At 48.9% G+C, this 20,956-nt stretch overlaps 1 protein-coding gene across 1 annotated transcript in view; it reads left to right on the plus strand.

Moving 5' to 3' along the window:
* HGD (homogentisate 1,2-dioxygenase) overlaps window positions 1-20,956 on the plus strand; it is a 76,447-nt gene that overhangs the window by 12,391 nt on the left and 43,100 nt on the right. The window contains exons 2-6 of the mRNA XM_040339200.1: window positions 3,140-3,211; window positions 7,066-7,154; window positions 9,644-9,749; window positions 20,179-20,229; window positions 20,406-20,497. Of these exons, the coding sequence (XP_040195134.1) occupies window positions 3,140-3,211; window positions 7,066-7,154; window positions 9,644-9,749; window positions 20,179-20,229; window positions 20,406-20,497 (410 nt within the window). The remainder of the gene's footprint in view (window positions 1-3,139; window positions 3,212-7,065; window positions 7,155-9,643; window positions 9,750-20,178; window positions 20,230-20,405; window positions 20,498-20,956) is intronic.

Raw genomic sequence — 20,956 nt, forward strand, 5'->3', positions numbered from 1 at the left:
AAAGCGAATGAATATTCTCTTTCCTAACACTGAACCGCCTCTCAGCCAATCAGGTGCTCGGGTCTGTTACCTGTCACCTGATTGGCTGAAACGACAGGGGCTGTGATTGGACGCCTATCAGGCATCCAATCATAGCAGAGGATGGGAAGAGAGGACGGGAGAAGATATCAAGGAGTGTAGAGCACACTGCCGTGACCCGCTGCCCCACGAGACAAGGTAAGTGCCGGGCGGGGGATGCACACTGGCAGCAATTGGTGGGCACAGTAGCGCCAATTGATGAACACACTGGCAGCAATTGATGGGCACAGTAGTGGCAATTGATGAGCACACTGGCAGCAATTGATGGGCACAGTAGCGGCAATTGATGAGCACACTGACAGAAATTGGTGGGCACAGTAGCGGAAATTGATGAGCACACTAGCAGAAATTGGTGGGCACAGTCGCATTAATTGATGGGCACACTGGCAGCAATTTATGGGCACAGTAGCAGCAATTGATGGGCACACTGGCAGCAATTGATGGGCACAGTAGCATCAATTGATGGGCACACTGGCAGCAATTGATGGGCACAGTAGCAGCAATTGATGGGCACAGTAGCGGCAATTGATGGGCACACTGGCAGCAATTGATGGGCACAGTAGCGGCAATTGATGAGCACACTGGCAGCAATTGATGGACACAGTAGTGGCAATTGATGGGCACACTGGCAGCAATTGATGGGCACAGTAGTGGCAATTGATGAGCACACTGGCAGCAATTGATGGACACAGTAGCGGAAATTGATGAACACACTGGCAGCAATTGATGGGCACAGTAGCAGCAATTGATGGGCACACTGGCAGCAATTGATGAGCACACTGGCAGCAATTGATGGGCACACTGGCAGCAATTGATGGACACAGTAGCGGCAATTGATGAGCACACTGGCAGCAATTGATGGACACAGTAGTGGCAATTGATGGGCACACTGGCAGCAATTGGTGGGCACAGTAGCGGCAATTGATGAGCACACTGGCAGCAATTGATGGGCACAGTAGCAGCAATTGATTGGCACACTGGCAGCTAGGGATGTCCCGATACCGATACTAGTACTTGTACTCGGGGGAAATGCTCCGATGCCTCACCCGATACCTGGGCACCCATCTTTCCCCCATGCTCGTCTTCTCTTCCCCCCGCTCCGTGAGCGGCTTCTCTTCCCCCCGCTCCGTGAGCGGCTTCTCTTCTCCCCCCGCTCCGTGAGCGGCTTCTCTTCCCCCCGCTCCGTGAGCGGCTTCTCTTCTCCCCCCCGCTCCGTGAGCGGCTTCTCTTTCCCCCCCGCTCCGTGAGCGGCTTCTCTTTCCCCCCCGCTCCGTGAGCGGCTTCTCTTTTCCCCCCGCTCCGTGAGCGGCTTCTCTTCCCCCCCCGCTCCGTGAGCGGCTTCTCTTCCCCCGCTCCGTGCCGCTCTCCCCCCTCAATCTGTCAGGGGGGAGAGCGGCGGTAGGAGCCGCTAAACCCGGCTCCTACCTTTTTAGAATGAACAGAGTCAGTGATCACTGACTCTGTCCATTCATATAACTGAGCATCGTAAACTGTGTTTACAATGCTTCAGTTTATGAATGGATAGGAGCCGCTGTCTCCTGTCCATTCATTTCCAGTGCAGCTGAGAAAGGGACTGGGGAATCTGTGTCCTTAGTCCATTTCTCTGTCTCAAAGGGGAGATGTCAAGGGTCTGTTAAGACCCCTGATATCTCTCCAAAGACCCCCAACAGGGCTGATTAAAAAATAAATAAAAAAATTGCAATAAATATTAAAAAACAAAAATGTAAAAAACAAAACAAAACACACACTGACAATCCCCCTAAAAAAATTAAAAATCACTGTAAAAAAAAAAAAAAAAAAATACTGCCACTTTCACATGACATAAAAAAAAAAAAAAAAATAAGTATCGGTATTCGGTATCGGTGAGTACTTGAAAAAAAGTATCGGTACTCGTACTCGGTCTCAAAAAAGTGGTATCGGGACAACCCTACTGGCAGCAATTGATGGCACAGTAGCAGCAATTGATGGGCACACTGGCAGCAATTGATGGGCACACTGGTAGCAATTGATGGGCACAGTAGTGGCAATTGATGGGCACACTGGCAGCAATTGATGGGCACACTGGCAGCAATTGATGGGCACAGTAGCGACAATTGATGAGCACACTGGCAGCAATTGATGGGCACAGTAGCGGCAATTGATGGACACACTGGCAGAAATTGATGGGCACAGTAGCGGCAATTGATGGGCACACTGGCAGAAATTGATGGGCTTCAGCTCGCTGTCTGCTGAAAACAGGTCACAGGGGCGCTGAATGAACTGATCCACAGGAGAAGTACAGCCAAATGAGCTTCGGCTGTACTTGTCTCAGTCCTGAGCACTAAATCCCTATGCATTTCTGTCAGCTTCCTCCCTCCTCTGCTATCAGCATGAGTCCCTTCTGACAAGTTTTCCTGACACCAAGAGATAGAAGGTGACATGGGACGGAGCTCCAGCTGATTGACAGCCTCAACTCCTGTCCCTTCCCTCCATTCATCTCTCAGAGCTCTGCAAAGTGTAACTTCAGCTCTCTGCCCCCTTTTCTTCTGACAGCTCAGACAAGCTTTTACAATTCTGCACGTTGAATGGCTGTAGAGAAGAGAAGACCGCAGCTAAACAGATACAACTTACGTAGATTTGTTTTTATATCTGTGTATCACCTAAGGCCAGTCACTCCACTGGGCATATGTAACAGTTTACATTTACCTTCCAACCCTGACTGTCTCAACCAGGGTTCCATGTCCTTCAGATAAATCCCCCTGACCCCCCGCCCCCCCCTGAGTGCAGATAACCCAGTACCATACTTGCCTTTCAGGCTCTATCCACATGTGCTTGTTGGGCAGCCTGGCCTGCGCTGGTAAAATGATTGGCATGTGCGAACCATTTGGATCTACAACAAGATAGTAAACATGACATTGTATTGTATGAAAACGAATGTAACACTATGACATACAATGTAACACTATGACATACAATGTAACACTATGACATGCAATGTAACACTATGACATACAATGTAACACTATGACATACAATGTATCAGTTTGTATATTTTCACCTCCGTGTCTCTCTCTATTCCCAGTACATGTCTGGATTCGGCAATGAGTTTGCCTCGGAGGATCCTCGCTGCCCGGGTGCCTTACCTGAAGGACAGGTGAGTCCACCACACTACATTATAGAAGATGCTCAGAGGAGCCGTGAAATAAAGTGTAGCCGCGGGACTTCATGGATATATTTTACTCAGCGGATTCTTTAATGGGAAAAAATAAACACCCCCCCTAAGTATGTGTGAATTGCCCCCCCCAATCACCAACCAGAGTCCGGAGTTCTGCACTGCTTTTATGAATATTATTTTGAATATATATAAAAATTTTACAGTAATATAGCGCTGACATAGTCCACAGCGCTGTATATAGAACACTGAGCCAGTCACATCAGTCTCTGTGCCAGAGGAGCTTACACTCTAATGTCCCCCAGTCACTCACTATTATTATACATTTATATAGCTCTGACATATACTGGAGTGCTGTACAGGGAACACTGAGCCAATCACATCAGTCTCTGTACCAGAGGAGCTTACACTCTAATGTTCCCTCCCCCCACAGTCACATCAGTCTCTGTACAGAGGAGCTTACACTCTAATGTCCGCTCCCAGTCACATCAGTCTCTGTACAGAGGAGCTTACACTCTAATGTCCCCCCCCCCACAGTCACATCAGTCTCTGTACAGAGGAGCTTACACTCTAATGTCCCCTCCCCCCCCCCAGTCACATCAGTCTCTGTACTGGAGGAGCTTACACTCTAATGTCTCCCCACTGTCAAACACTATTATTAATATAATGCATTTATAAAGCTCTGACATATACCGCAGTGCTGTACAGGGAACACTGAGCCAATCACATCAGTCTCTGTACCAGAGGAGCTTACACTCTAATGTTCCCTCCCCCCCACAATCACATATTAATATTATTATACATTTATATAGCTCTGACATATACCGGAGTGCTGTACAGAGAACACTGAGCCAGTCACATCAGTCTCTGTACAGAGGAGCTTACACTCTAATGCCCTCCCCCCCAGTCACATCAGTCTCTGTACAGAGGAGCTTACACTCTAATGCCCCCCCCCCCCCCCACAGTCACATCAGTCTCTGTACTGGAGGAGCTTACACTCTAATGTCTCCCCACTGTCAGACACTATTATTAATATAATGCATTTATATAGCTCTGACATATACTACAGTGCTGTACAGGGAACACTGAGCCAATCACATCAGTCTCTGTACCAGAGGAGCTTACACTCTAATATCCCCTCCTCACAATCACATATTACATTATATTGTTATACATTTATTTAGCTCTGACATATACCGCAGTGCTGTACAGAGAACACTGAGCCAGTCACATCAGTCTCTGAACCAGAGGAGCTTACACTCTAATATCCCCCAGTCACCCACTATTATTAATATAATGCATTTATATAGCTCTGACATATACCGCAGTGCTGTGCAGAGATCACTAAGCCAATCACATCCGTCTCTGTACCAGAGGAGCTTACACTCTAATGTCCCCTCCCCCACAGTCACATTAGTCTCTACACCAGAAGAGCTTACACTCTAATGTCCCCCAGTCACTCACTATTATTAATATAATACATTTATATAGCTCTGACATATACCGCAGTGCTGTACAGAGAACACTGAGCCAATCACATGAGTCTCTGTACAGAGGAGCTTACACTCTAATGTCCCCCAGTCACTCACTATTATTAATATAATACATTTATATAGCTCTGACATATACCGCAGTGCTGTACAGGGAACACTGAGCCAATCACATCAGTCTCTGTACCAGAGGAGCTTACACTCTAATGTTCCCTCCCCCCCACAATCACATATTAATATTATTATACATTTATATAGCTCTGACATATACCGGAGTGCTGTACAGAGAACACTGAGCCAGTCACATCAGTCTCTGTACAGAGGAGCTTACACTCTAATGCCCTCCCCCCCAGTCACATCAGTCTCTGTACAGAGGAGCTTACACTCTAATGCCCCCCCCCCCCCCCACAGTCACATCAGTCTCTGTACTGGAGGAGCTTACACTCTAATGTCTCCCCACTGTCAGACACTATTATTAATATAATGCATTTATATAGCTCTGACATATACTACAGTGCTGTACAGGGAACACTGAGCCAATCACATCAGTCTCTGTACCAGAGGAGCTTACACTCTAATATCCCCTCCTCACAATCACATATTACATTATATTGTTATACATTTATTTAGCTCTGACATATACCGCAGTGCTGTACAGAGAACACTGAGCCAGTCACATCAGTCTCTGAACCAGAGGAGCTTACACTCTAATATCCCCCAGTCACCCACTATTATTAATATAATGCATTTATATAGCTCTGACATATACCGCAGTGCTGTGCAGAGATCACTAAGCCAATCACATCCGTCTCTGTACCAGAGGAGCTTACACTCTAATGTCCCCTCCCCCACAGTCACATTAGTCTCTACACCAGAAGAGCTTACACTCTAATGTCCCCCAGTCACTCACTATTATTAATATAATACATTTATATAGCTCTGACATATACCGCAGTGCTGTACAGAGAACACTGAGCCAATCACATGAGTCTCTGTACAGAGGAGCTTACACTCTAATGTCCCCCAGTCACTCACTATTATTAATATAATACATTTATATAGCTCTGACATATACCGCAGTGCTGTACAGAGAACACTGAGCCAGTCACATCAGTCTCTGCACCAGAGGAGCCTCTCCACCAGGTGGTGCTGTTGGCTCACTCTACTGGGATCTCAGCTAGAGGAAACATCAAGCCTGGGACCGTCCTGCAGGCTTCCCCCCCAGCCCCCCTGCAGTGGGTGATGGGGGGGGGAATTTAGGTGGAGGCTCTCCTGAGGCACTGAGGCTGTCATGAAAGATGATCCAGCAGTTTGGCCATCAACAGGAGAATTCAGCCCTCACGCATGGGCGTTGGCGCGATGGCACGCTTTTGAGCGCATCAGTGCGCATGGCGCATGCGGCGGGAATGCGCGCAGTGACGCGTTTGGCGCCAAGGTTACGCTATTTAAGCAGTCTGGTCCCTCACCATCTTGCTGACCAGTCTACAGCGTATCCCCGGAGAATCTGCACCTGTTTACCTATTGGCTTCCTGTTACCTGACCCGGCTTCCTGTGACCTCTTCTGCCTGCAACCTGCCCCTGACCCCGGCTTCGTCTGACCACCGCCTCTGCTTAACCCCTGGCTCTGTTGTCTGCCCGCCTGCTATACCGACCTGGCCTGGACTTTGACTACCCTTTCGGACTTGCTCTGGTTTCTGATCCACCCGCCTGAACCTGATCTGGTCTGTGCCACCTGCTTGATTCCTGTCCCGCAAGTGCCACATCTCTGCTCCTGCTTGCTGTTGGTATCCTGCCTGGACCCTTTCTACACCTGCCCGCTGCCTCACCCGGTCCGCTACCCAGCTTACCATCAGGCGCTTGTGCCCCTCTGGACTCTTGACCCTCTGTCTACTCTACCAGGGGCTCCTGAGTCAGAGGCTTACGAGAGGCCGCTCCCTGCACGTTGGGCTCCTCAACCAGGTACGTGACAGAGGCCATGTGCTCAAGCTGCAATGGATCCTGGGCCTACCCCTATGCAAGAGGAATCCTTACCAGTCTTCCAGGATAGAGGGGTGAACAGACTTCCCTGCATTACTAAGGAGGAACAGAAGCTTGCTGTCCTGAAAGAAGATTTCAGGAAAAGGAAATCCCTGCATAGTAAGTCTGGAAGCAGTAAGAGGGAAGTCTCCAAGCTGAAGTCTCTGGAAGAGGCATTGAAAAAGCAGGAGAAGTTAGTCGCCTCTCTATAGCCTGGATAATGTTGGATCAGGCATGATTAGGAAGGTGTCAAATTTTCCGTTAGATATCTGTATGTGTAACGTCTCTCCTCCGGTCAGAGGGTCACTATTTCTATTGTCTGTGTTACAGAATAATCCTCAGGTCTGTCCGTACGGTCTGTATGCTGAACAGCTCTCCGGCTCGGCCTTCACCTGTCCCAGGAGCTCCAATAAGAGAAGGTACCCTCAGGTGTCCTATTTTCATTCTGTAATCTGTGCCCGGAGATGCCACCTCTATGATCTAATCCTCTGGTGCCCAATATGTGACACAAGGGCCACATGTGGCCCTTTAATACTGACTGTGTGGCCCTTTTTAGACCCCAGTGATGGGAATGGGAAAATTGATTTACAAAGGAGCTGTAATAACAGATCTCTAACATACCCCCCCGTCTCTAGCTGTCTTCTGTAGCATGGTGGAAGGTCACCTAGTGGTGGCCCTGGCCTGTTGCAGCCCAGAATGATGCTGGATTCATACTGTAAATATTTCATGGCACTTAAAAATTGTATTGGCTCATTCATTTTTTTTTTTTTTAATCTGTATAAATATTTCAGGTCTGTTAGAAAGTATTCTAAAAACATCAATCTTGGCCAATCTGTTTGTTTCCTTAAAGTGGAACTCCCACCAAAACTTTTCTTTCCATTAAAATCCAAAAAAGTTCCGGAATTCTCGGTTTACGATTTGTTACCACCCTTACCACAAACCACTTCTCCTTGCAGTGCTTTATTAAAGGCACAGTCCTCGCAAAGATCAGGTCAGTCAGTTGTAGGGGGTCTGGGCCGGTTATTTTCTGACTTCTTTTATATGTTGACAGACCCGGGAACTCAGCACAGGGATGGTGGGAACTCCTCATAATGGGCACAGCGGGTGTACAGACCCGGGAACTCAGCACAGGGATGGCGGGAACCCCTCATAATGGGCACAGTGGGTGTACAGACCTGGGAACTCAGCACAGGGATGGTGGGAACCCCTCATAATGGGCACAGCGGGTGTACAGACCCGGGAACTCAGCACAGGGATGGGGGGAACCCTTAATAATGGGCACAGAAGGTGTACAGACCCAGGAACTCAGCACAGGGATGGTGGGAACCCCTCATAATGGGCACAGCAGGTGTACAGACCCAGGAACTCAGCACAGGGATGGTGGGAACCCCTCATAATGGGCACAGCAGGTGTACAGACCCAGGAACTCAGCACAGGGATGGTGGGAACCCCTCATAATGGGCACAGCAGGTGTACAGACCCGGGAACTCAGCACAGGGATGGTGGAAACCCCTCATAATGGGCACAGCAGGTGTACAGACCCAGGAACTCAGCACAGGGATGGTGGGAACCCCTCATAATGGGCACAGCAGGTGTACAGACCCGGGAACTCTGCACAGGGATGGTGGGAACCCCTCATAATGGTCACAGCGGATGTACAGACCCGGGAACTCAGCACAGGGATGGTGGGAACCCCTCATAATGGGCACAGCGGGTGTACAGACCCGGGAACTCAGCACAGAGATGGTGGGGGCCCCTCATAATGGGCACATCAGGTGTAAAGACCCGGAACTCAGCACAGGGATGGTGGGAACCCCTCATAATGGGCACATCAGGTGTAAAGACCAGGGAACTCAGCACAGGGATGGTGGGAACCCCTCATAATGGGCACAGCGGGTGTACAGACCCAGGAACTCAGCACAGGGATGGTAGGAACTCCTCATAATGGGCACAGCAGGTGTACAGACCCGGGAACTCAGCACAGGGATGGTGGGAACCCCTCATAATGGGCACAGCGGGTGTACAGACCCCGGAACTCAGCACAGGGATGGTGGGAACCCCTCATAATGGGCACAGTGGGTGTACAGACCCGGGAACTCAGCACAAAGATGGGGGGAACACCTCATAATGGGCACAGCAGGTGTACAGACCCGGGAACTCGGCACAGAGATGGTGGGAACCCCTCATAATGGGCACAGCGGGTGTACAGACCCCGGAACTCAGCACAGGGATGGTGGGAACCCCTCATAATGGGCACAGTGGGTGTACAGACCCGGGAACTCAGCACAAAGATGGGGGGAACACCTCATAATGGGCACAGCAGGTGTACAGACCCGGGAACTCGGCACAGAGATGGTGGGAACCCCTCATAATGGGCACAGCGGGTGTACAGACCCGGGAACTCAGCACAGGGATGGTGGGAACCCCTCATAATGGGCACAGCGGGTGTACAGACCCGGGAACTCAGCACAGGGATGGTGGGAACCCCTCATAATGGGCACAGCGGGTGTACAGACCCGGGAACTCAGCACAGGGATGGTGGGAACCCCTCATAATGGGCACAGCGGGTGTACAGACCCAGGAACTCAGCACAGGGATGGTGGGAACCCCTCATAATGGGCACAGCAGGTGTACAGACCTGGGAACTCAGCACAGAGATGGTGGGAACCCCTCATAATGGGCACAGCGGGTGTACAGACCCAGGAACTCAGCACAGGGATGGTGGGAACCCCTCATAATGGGCACAGAAAGTGTGCAGGCCTGAGAATTCTCTGGTTCACTGATCCAGTTGAGGTCCAATGTCTGGATTGTTAAGCTCCATTAGGAGACCAGTATATCCTGAAGAACTTTCTTCTCTAATATATTCTCTCTGAGTTGATAATGATGTCTTGTCGTTCAATGTTGGCAGCTGGCTGTATCGTATCTTACCTTCTGTCCGCCACAAACCATTTCAGCCATACAAGCAGAGCAACCTGACTCACAACTGGGATGAAGTGGAACCGGATCCTAATCAGGTATGTTGGAGGGCAGGGTGATGGGGTGGTCGCCACGTCCGCTATGTTTTCCCTTCATGTTGGGTGCCAAGCAAGGGTCAAATCAGTGCCGCCCCCCCCCCCTGTAGTCATTAAAAAAAAAAAAAACGGGCCCTTTAAGGCTTTTAAAATGTCATTCTGCAGCGCCACGCAAATAACACACACTTATGCATTGCATATGTGTATGTTATTGTGGCCAGCCTATTCAGATAACCGGACATAGGGGCGCCGGCTATCGGAATAACGGCAGCTGGTTGGCTGTGCGGAAGTGCCTATCAGAGCCAGCGGTTCTCATAGGCTTTCCGAGTACAGCCCTTCGGCTCCCGGATGTCTTATCCAGGGAACGTAGGGGGCTACGTCCCTTGGATAAGACTGACGGCCGTCTCAGCCAATCAGGTTCACTGATTCTGGTTATCAGTAACCTGATTGGCTGAGGCGTCATCGAGGGCGGCAGAAGACATCGAGGGACCGTGGAAGGAGGATGGCGAACCCCAGAAAGGTAAGTGCCGGGCGGGGGGTTCAATCTGATCTGACTGGCAGCATTTTACAGGGCACAGTGGCTACAATTGATGTGGGGACAATTGATGTGGGCACAGTGGCTACAATTGATGTGCGGACAATTAATGTGGGCACAGTGGCTACAATTGATGTGGGGACAATTAATGTGGGCACAGTGGCTACAATTGATGTGGGGACAATTGATGTGGGCACAGTGGCTACAATTGATGTGGGGACAATTAATGTGGGCACAGTGGCTACAATTGATGTGGGGACAATTGATGTGGGCACAGTGGCTACAATTGATGTGGGTACAGTGGGTACAATTGATGTGGGCACAGTGGCTACAATTGATGTGGGCACAGTGGGGACAATTGATGTGGGCACAGTGGCTACAATTGATGTGGGCACAGTGGGGACAATTGATGTGGGCACAGTGGGGACAATTGATGTGGGCACAGTGGGGCAATTGATGTGGGCACAGTGGCTACAATTGATGTGGGTACAGTGGGGGAAATTGATGTGGGCACAGTGGCTACAATTGATGTGGGTACAGTGGGGGAAATTGATGTGGGCACAGTGGCGACAATTGATGTGGGCACAGTGGCGACAATTGATGTGGGCACAGTGGTGACAATTGATGTGGGCACAGTGGCGACAATTTATGTGGGCACAGTGGCGACAATTGATGTGGGCACAGTGGTAACAATTGATGGCATGGCACAGTGACTGCGTTTGATGGCACAGTGGCTGCATTTGGCATGGCACAGTGGTGACAATTGATGGGCACAGTGGTGACAATTTATGGGCACAGTGGCGACAGTTGATGGCACAGTGGCTGCGTTTGATGGCACAGTTGCTGCGTTTGGCATGGCACAGTGGCGACAATTGATGGCACAGTGGCGACAATTGATGGCACAGTGGCGACAATTGATGGCACGGCACAGTGGCTGAATTTGATGAGCACAGTGACTGCATTTGATGGGCACAGTGGCTGCCTTTGATGGGCACAGTGAGGCTGCAATTGTCTTTTTTTTTTTTTTTTTCATTTGTTTGCGCCCCCCCCCAAAAAAATTTGAGCACCAGCCGCCACTGGGTCACATAAGAGGTCTACCCTGGGGTCGGTTATTCTGGGCTACGCTGGGCACTTTGTACAGGGTCACTGCCTTACACATGGGGTACCTTTGCTGGCACAGCCAACTGATTTCTAATAAACTCTTTAGATGTTACTGTATATCACTGCGGTTACTTGTATATTTGGGAAGGACACTCAGAGCCAATGCCCTCTCCACCTGTCCAGACTGTGACCGCCCCCCAACGGAGCCGTTTCACACAGCTCCGGGACAGCTGCGGAGTGGTTGGAGAAGAGTCCCGTGCGTCTTTTGGTCCATTTCAGGTCCGAATCCAGTCAAAAATTCAGGCCTGATTCGTCCCTGAAACGGAGAACAGGGATGCACTGGACCCCCTGCTGTGAGCCGCTCCGCACAGCAGTGTGAAGCCAGTTTCAAGTTTACTTGAGGAATGTATTAATATAATGACCAAGACAATAAACAGTCCAACATAAAGTGCCAACATTTCCTAACATCCCTAGTCCATAACTTCAGGCCTGTGGCTGCCCCAGCATACCTATTTAAGAAAAAGTCCACCAATTCCTATTGGCCACAGCTATATCTCATCTCTAGTCTCTTTGTTAGGGTAACATGGCCAAAAGGGGAGGGCCACCTAGATGCCAACATATGGAGTTAATGGTCAGTATCACAATCTGGTGTGTGATTAAATATTCAGTCCCATCCCCCCATGTACATCCTTTTTTTTTTTTACTCATTCTTACACCAGAAATATACTATATGGCCAGAATTATGTGAATTCCCATAAGAATAAAGGGAGTTGCAGTTGCAAAGTGGGGGGTAACTCTATATTGATAGTCATGGTTTTAGAATGGGATGTCCTCAGGGCAGGACTTAGCGTGGTGGGGGCCCCTGGGCTTAATAATAGTTGCTGTTGAAGGGGTGGTTCCACCGACTGGTTCCACCGACCGACGTATCGAAGTTGTTGAGCGGGGGGGGGGGGGGGGGGGGCGTTTGACCGCCGACCGATCAAAGTTCCAAAGTTGTTGAGAGGGGGGGCAGCCGGTGGACGGACTTCTTACCTCTTCCCAGGTAATTTTGGGGCCCCTTGCTTGAGCGGGGGGGGGGCTGGGGGCTGCCGAGAATGCAGATGCAGAGGACTACATCCATTGAAGTTGTTGAGGATTACATCATCCCTCCTGATGGTCAGGAGGGATGTCCTACAAAATATAGGTGTGATGGTCAGGTGGGAGGTCCTACAAACTCATATAGGTGTGATGGTCAGGTGGGAGGTCCTACAAACTCATATAGGTGTGATGGTCAGGTGGGAGGTCCTACAAACTCATATAGGTGTGATGATCAGGAGGGATGTCCTACAAACTCATATAGGTGTGATGGTCAGGTGGGAGGTCCTACAAACTCATATAGGTGTGATGGTCAGGTGGGAGGTCCTACAAACTCATATAGGTGTGATGGTCAGGTGGGAGGTCCTACAAACTCATATAGGTGTGATGGTCAGTTGGGAGGTCCTACAAACTCATATAGGTGTGATGGTGAGGAGGGACGTCCTACAAACTCATATAGGTGTGATGGTCAGGAGGGATGTCCTACAAACTCATATAGGTGTGATGGTCAGGAGGCAGGTCCTACAAACTCATATAGGTGTGATGGTCAGGTGGGAGGTCCTACAAACTCATATAGGTGTGATGGTGAGGAGGGACGTCCTACAAACTCATATAGGTGTGATGGTCAGGAGGGATGTCCTACAAACTCATATAGGCGTGATGGTCAGGAGGGATGTCCTTCAAACTCATATAGGTGTGATGGTCAGGAGGGACGTCCTACAAACTCATATAGGTGTGATGGTCAGGAGGGACGTCCTACAAACTCATATAGGTGTGATGGTCAGGAGGGATGTCCTACAAACTCATATAGGTGTGATGGTCAGGAGGGACGTCCTACAAACTCATATAGGTGTGATGGTCAGGAGGGACGTCCTACAAACTCATATAGGTGTGATGGTCAGGAGGGATGTCCTACAAACTCATATAGGCGTGATGGTCAGGTGGGAGGTCCTACAAACTCATATAGGTGTGATGGTCAGGAGGGATGTCCTACAAACTCATATAGGCGTGATGGTCAGGTGGGAGGTCCTACAAACTCATATAGGTGTGATGGTCAGGTGGGAGGTCCTAAAAACTCATATAGGTGTGATGGTCAGGTGGGAGGTCCTACAAACTCATATAGGTGTGATGGTCAGGAGGGATGTCCTACAAAATATAGGCGTGATGGTCAGGTGGGATGTCCTACAAAATATAGGCGTGATGGTCAGGTGGGATGTCCTACAAACGCATATAGGTGTGATGGTCAGGTGGGAGGTCCTACAAACTCATATAGGTGTGATGGTCAGGTGGGATGTCCTACAAACTCATATAGGTATGATGGTCAGGAGGGATGTCCTACAAAATATAGGCGTGATGGTCAGGTGGGATGTCCTACAAAATATAGGCGTGATGGTCAGGTGGGATGTCCTACAAACGCATATAGGTGTGATGGTCAGGTGGGAGGTCCTACAAACTCATATAGGTGTGATGGTCAGGAGGGATGTCCTACAAACTCATATAGGTGTGATGGTCAGGTGGGATGTCATACAAACTCATATAGGTGTGATAGTCAGGTGGGATGTCCTTCAAACTCATATAGGTATGATGGTCAGGAGGGATGTCCTACAAAATATAGGTGTGATGGTCAGGAGGGATGTCCTACAAACTCATATAGGTGTGATGGTCAGGTGGGAGGTCCTACAAACTCATATAGGTGTGATGGTCAGGAGGGATGTCCTACAAACTCATATAGGCGTGATGGTCAGGTGGGAGGTCCTACAAACTCATATAGGTGTGATGGTCAGGAGGGATGTCCTACAAACTCATATAGGCGTGATGGTCAGGTGGGAGGTCCTACAAACTCATATAGGTGTGATGGTCAGGTGGGAGGTCCTACAAACTCATATAGGTGTGATGGTCAGGAGGGATGTCATACAAACTCATATAGGTGTGATGGTCAGGAGGGATGTCCTACAAACTCATATAGGCGTGATGGTCAGGTGGGAGGTCCTACAAACTCATATAGGTGTGATAGTCAGGTGGGAGGTCCTACAAACTCATATAGGCGTGATGGTCAGGAGGGATGTCCTACAAACTCATATAGGTGTGATGGTCAGGAGGGATGTCCTACAAACCCATATAGGTGTGATGGTCAGGAGGGATGTCCTACAAAATATAGGCGTGATGGTCAGGAGGGACGTCCTACAAACTCATATAGGTGTGATGGTCAGGAGGGATGTCCTACCAAATATAGGCGTGATGGTCAGGAAGGATGTCCTACAAACTCATATAGGTGTGATGGTCAGGTGGGATGTCCTACAAACTCATATAGGTGTGATGGTCAGGAGGGACGTCCTACAAACTCATATAGGTGTGATGGTCAGGAGGGATGTCCTACAAAATATAGGCGTGATGGTGAGGAGGGACGTCCTACAAACTCATATAGGTGTGATGGTCAGGAGGGATGTCCTACAAACTCATATAGGTGTGATGGTCAGGAGGCAGGTCCTACAAACTCATATAGGTGTGATGGTCAGGTGGGAGGTCCTACAAACTCATATAGGTGTGATGGTGAGGAGGGACGTCCTACAAACTCATATAGGTGTGATGGTCAGGTGGGAGGTCCTACAAACTCATATAGGTGTGATGGTCAGGAGGGATGTCCTACAAACTCATATAGGCGTGATGGTCAGGAGGGATGTCCTTCAAACTCATATAGGTGTGATGGTCAGGAGGGACGTCCTACAAACTCATATAGGTGTGATGGTCAGGAGGGACGTCCTACAAACTCATATAGGTGTGATGGTCAGGAGGGATGTCCTACAAACTCATATAGGTGTGATGGTCAGGAGGGACGTCCTACAAACTCATATAGGTGTGATGGTCAGGAGGGACGTCCTACAAACTCATATAGGTGTGATGGTCAGGAGGGATGTCCTACAAACTCATATAGGCGTGATGGTCAGGTGGGAGGTCCTACAAACTCATATAGGTGTGATGGTCAGGAGGGATGTCCTACAAACTCATATAGGCGTGATGGTCAGGTGGGAGGTCCTACAAACTCATATAGGTGTGATGGTCAGGTGGGAGGTCCTAAAAACTCATATAGGTGTGATGGTCAGGTGGGAGGTCCTACAAACTCATATAGGCGTGATGGTCAGGAGGGATGTCCTACAAAATATAGGCGTGATGGTCAGGTGGGATGTCCTACAAAATATAGGCGTGATGGTCAGGTGGGATGTCCTACAAACGCATATAGGTGTGATGGTCAGGTGGGAGGTCCTACAAACTCATATAGGTGTGATGGTCAGGTGGGATGTCCTACAAACTCATATAGGTATGATGGTCAGGAGGGATGTCCTACAAAATATAGGCGTGATGGTCAGGTGGGATGTCCTACAAAATATAGGCGTGATGGTCAGGTGGGATGTCCTACAAACGCATATAGGTGTGATGGTCAGGTGGGAGGTCCTACAAACTCATATAGGTGTGATGGTCAGGAGGGATGTCCTACAAACTCATATAGGTGTGATGGTCAGGTGGGATGTCATACAAACTCATATAGGTGTGATAGTCAGGTGGGATGTCCTTCAAACTCATATAGGTATGATGGTCAGGAGGGATGTCCTACAAAATATAGGTGTGATGGTCAGGAGGGATGTCCTACAAACTCATATAGGTGTGATGGTCAGGTGGGAGGTCCTACAAACTCATATAGGTGTGATGGTCAGGAGGGATGTCCTACAAACTCATATAGGCGTGATGGTCAGGTGGGAGGTCCTACAAACTCATATAGGTGTGATGGTCAGGAGGGATGTCCTACAAACTCATATAGGCGTGATGGTCAGGTGGGAGGTCCTACAAACTCATATAGGTGTGATGGTCAGGTGGGAGGTCCTACAAACTCATATAGGTGTGATGGTCAGGAGGGATGTCCTACAAACTCATATAGGCGTGATGGTCAGGTGGGAGGTCCTACAAACTCATATAGGTGTGATGGTCAGGTGGGAGGTCCTAAAAACTCATATAGGTGTGATGGTCAGGTGGGAGGTCCTACAAACTCATATAGGTGTGATGGTCAGGAGGGATGTCCTACAAAATATAGGCGTGATGGTCAGGTGGGATGTCCTACAAAATATAGGCGTGATGGTCAGGTGGGATGTCCTACAAACGCATATAGGTGTGATGGTCAGGTGGGAGGTCCTACAAACTCATATAGGTGTGATGGTCAGGTGGGATGTCCTACAAACTCATATAGGTATGATGGTCAGGAGGGATGTCCTACAAAATATAGGCGTGATGGTCAGGTGGGATGTCCTACAAAATATAGGCGTGATGGTCAGGTGGGATGTCCTACAAACGCATATAGGTGTGATGGTCAGGTGGGAGGTCCTACAAACTCATATAGGTGTGATGGTCAGGAGGGATGTCCTACAAACTCATATAGGTGTGATGGTCAGGTGGGATGTCATACAAACTCATATAGGTGTGATAGTCAGGTGGGATGTCCTTCAAACTCATATAGGTATGATGGTCAGGAGGGATGTCCTACAAAATATAGGTGTGATGGTCAGGAGGGATGTCCTACAAACTCATATAGGTGTGATGGTCAGGTGGGAGGTCCTACAAACTCATATAGGTGTGATGGTCAGGAGGGATGTCCTACAAACTCATATAGGCGTGATGGTCAGGTGGGAGGTCCTACAAACTCATATAGGTGTGATGGTCAGGAGGGATGTCCTACAAACTCATATAGGCGTGATGGTCAGGTGGGAGGTCCTACAAACTCATATAGGTGTGATGGTCAGGTGGGAGGTCCTACAAACTCATATAGGTGTGATGGTCAGGAGGGATGTCATACAAACTCATATAGGTGTGATGGTCAGGAGGGATGTCCTACAAACTCATATAGGCGTGATGGTCAGGTGGGAGGTCCTACAAACTCATATAGGTGTGATAGTCAGGTGGGAGGTCCTACAAACTCATATAGGCGTGATGGTCAGGAGGGATGTCCTACAAACTCATATAGGTGTGATGGTCAGGAGGGATGTCCTACAAACCCATATAGGTGTGATGGTCAGGAGGGATGTCCTACAAAATATAGGCGTGATGGTCAGGAGGGACGTCCTACAAACTCATATAGGTGTGATGGTCAGGAGGGATGTCCTACCAAATATAGGCGTGATGGTCAGGAAGGATGTCCTACAAACTCATATAGGTGTGATGGTCAGGTGGGATGTCCTACAAACTCATATAGGTGTGATGGTCAGGAGGGACGTCCTACAAACTCATATAGGTGTGATGGTCAGGAGGGATGTCCTACAAAATATAGGCGTGATGGTGAGGAGGGACGTCCTACAAACTCATATAGGTGTGATGGTCAGGAGGGATGTCCTACAAACTCATATAGGTGTGATGGTCAGGAGGCAGGTCCTACAAACTCATATAGGTGTGATGGTCAGGTGGGAGGTCCTACAAACTCATATAGGTGTGATGGTGAGGAGGGACGTCCTACAAACTCATATAGGTGTGATGGTCAGGTGGGAGGTCCTACAAACTCATATAGGTGTGATGGTCAGGAGGGATGTCCTACAAACTCATATAGGCGTGATGGTCAGGAGGGATGTCCTACAAACTCATATAGGTGTGATGGTCAGGAGGGACGTCCTACAAACTCATATAGGTGTGATGGTCAGGAGGGACGTCCTACAAACTCATATAGGTGTGATGGTCAGGAGGGATGTCCTACAAACTCATATAGGTGTGATGGTCAGGAGGGACGTCCTACAAACTCATATAGGTGTGATGGTCAGGAGGGACGTCCTACAAACTCATATAGGTGTGATGGTCAGGAGGGATGTCCTACAAACTCATATAGGCGTGATGGTCAGGTGGGAGGTCCTACAAACTCATATAGGTGTGATGGTCAGGAGGGATGTCCTACAAACTCATATAGGCGTGATGGTCAGGTGGGAGGTCCTACAAACTCATATAGGTGTGATGGTCAGGTGGGAGGTCCTACAAACTCATATAGGTGTGATGGTCAGGTGGGAGGTCCTACAAACTCATATAGGTGTGATGGTCAGGAGGGATGTCCTACAAAATATAGGCGTGATGGTCAGGTGGGATGTCCTACAAAATATAGGCGTGATGGTCAGGTGGGATGTCCTACAAACGCATATAGGTGTGATGGTCAGGTGGGAGGTCCTACAAACTCATATAAGTGTGATGGTCAGGTGGGATGTCCTACAAACTCATATAGGTATGATGGTCAGGAGGGATGTCCTACAAAATATAGGCGTGATGGTCAGGTGGGATGTCCTACAAAATATAGGCGTGATGGTCAGGTGGGATGTCCTACAAACGCATATAGGTGTGATGGTCAGGTGGGAGGTCCTACAAACTCATATAGGTGTGATGGTCAGGAGGGATGTCCTACAAACTCATATAGGTGTGATGGTCAGGTGGGATGTCATACAAACTCATATAGGTGTGATAGTCAGGTGGGATGTCCTTCAAACTCATATAGGTATGATGGTCAGGAGGGATGTCCTACAAAATATAGGTGTGATGGTCAGGAGGGATGTCCTACAAACTCATATAGGTGTGATGGTCAGGTGGGAGGTCCTACAAACTCATATAGGTGTGATGGTCAGGAGGGATGTCCTACAAACTCATATAGGCGTGATGGTCAGGTGGGAGGTCCTACAAACTCATATAGGTGTGATGGTCAGGAGGGATGTCCTACAAACTCATATAGGCGTGATGGTCAGGTGGGAGGTCCTACAAACTCATATAGGTGTGATGGTCAGGTGGGAGGTCCTACAAACTCATATAGGTGTGATGGTCAGGAGGGATGTCATACAAACTCATATAGGTGTGATGGTCAGGAGGGATGTCCTACAAACTCATATAGGCGTGATGGTCAGGTGGGAGGTCCTACAAACTCATATAGGTGTGATAGTCAGGTGGGAGGTCCTACAAACTCATATAGGCGTGATGGTCAGGAGGGATGTCCTACAAACTCATATAGGTGTGATGGTCAGGAGGGATGTCCTACAAACTCATATAGGTGTGATGGTCAGGAGGGATGTCCTACAAAATATAGGCGTGATGGTCAGGAGGGACGTCCTACAAACTCATATAGGTGTGATGGTCAGGAGGGATGTCCTACCAAATATAGGCGTGATGGTCAGGAAGGATGTCCTACAAACTCATATAGGTGTGATGGTCAGGTGGGATGTCCTACAAACTCATATAGGTGTGATGGTCAGGAGGGACGTCCTACAAACTCATATAGGTGTGATGGTCAGGAGGGATGTCCTACAAAATATAGGCGTGATGGTCAGGTGGGAGGTCCTACAAACTCATATAGGTGTGATGGTCAGGTGGGAGGTCCAACAAACTCATATACGTGTGATGGTCAGGAGGGATATTCTACAAACTCATATAGGTGTGATGGTATGGAGGGATGTCCTACAAACTCATATAGGTGTGATGGTCAGGTGGGAGGTCCTACAAACTCATATAGGTGTGATGGTATGGAGGGATGTCCTACAAACTCATATAGGTGTGATGGTCAGGAGGGATGTCCTACAAACTCATATAGGTGTGATGGTCAGGAGGGATGTCCTACAAGCTTTTGTAGGTATGATGGTCAGGTGTCCCCAAACTTTAGGCTATATAGTGTAAATAGTTGTATATTCTAAATTCCACCAATAACTAGTTTGTTTTCCTCTGCAGTTCAGGTGGAAACCATTCACTATAGAGGAGAAGAAGCAGGACTTTGTGGATGTAAGTACGTTTTTCTTGTACCTAAAACATTAAACCCCCACCCGGCTCAGAAACTGCGTTAGCTGATAATATTCATGTTAGCGATGTACTTACTTTACAGTCTGATAAAAATGGCATTTATTTAAATTTTGTTGAAAAGTAAGAAGTAATTCTCCGGGATATCTGTGCCTTGGCAGGGTCTGCGCACAATCTGCGGAGCTGGTGATGCCAAATCACGTAATGGAATCGCCATCCATATTTACACCTGTACCACCTCCATGATTGACAGGTATGAGGGTAATATGGATTTTATGCACTGTTTTTCTGAGCTCACACTCTGCTCTCTACTGTGCACAATGTATCTTCATACAGTTACTGTGCCTGCTCTCTATCCTAACCCTGTGACTGCTCCCTATCCTCTCCCTGTGCCTGCTCTCTATCCTGTCCATGTGCCTGCTCCCTACCCTCTCCCAGTGCCTGCTCTCTATTCTGTCTCTGTGTTTGCTGTCTATCCTGTTCCTGTCCCTGCTCTCTATTCTGTCCCTGCTCTCTATCCTCTCCCTGTGGCTGCTCGCTATCCTGTCCCTGTGCCTGCTCTCTATCCTGTCCCTGTTCTCTATTCTGTCCCTGTGCCTGCTCTTTATTCTGTCCCTGTGCCTGCTCTCTATTCTGTCCCTGTGCCTGCTCTCTATTCTGTCCCTGTGCCTGCTCTCTATTCTGTCCCTGTGCCTGCTCTCTATTCTGTCCC

The sequence above is a fragment of the Rana temporaria genome, chromosome 2 (assembly GCF_905171775.1).
Source record: "Rana temporaria chromosome 2, aRanTem1.1, whole genome shotgun sequence".
NCBI lineage: Eukaryota > Metazoa > Chordata > Amphibia > Anura > Ranidae > Rana > Rana temporaria.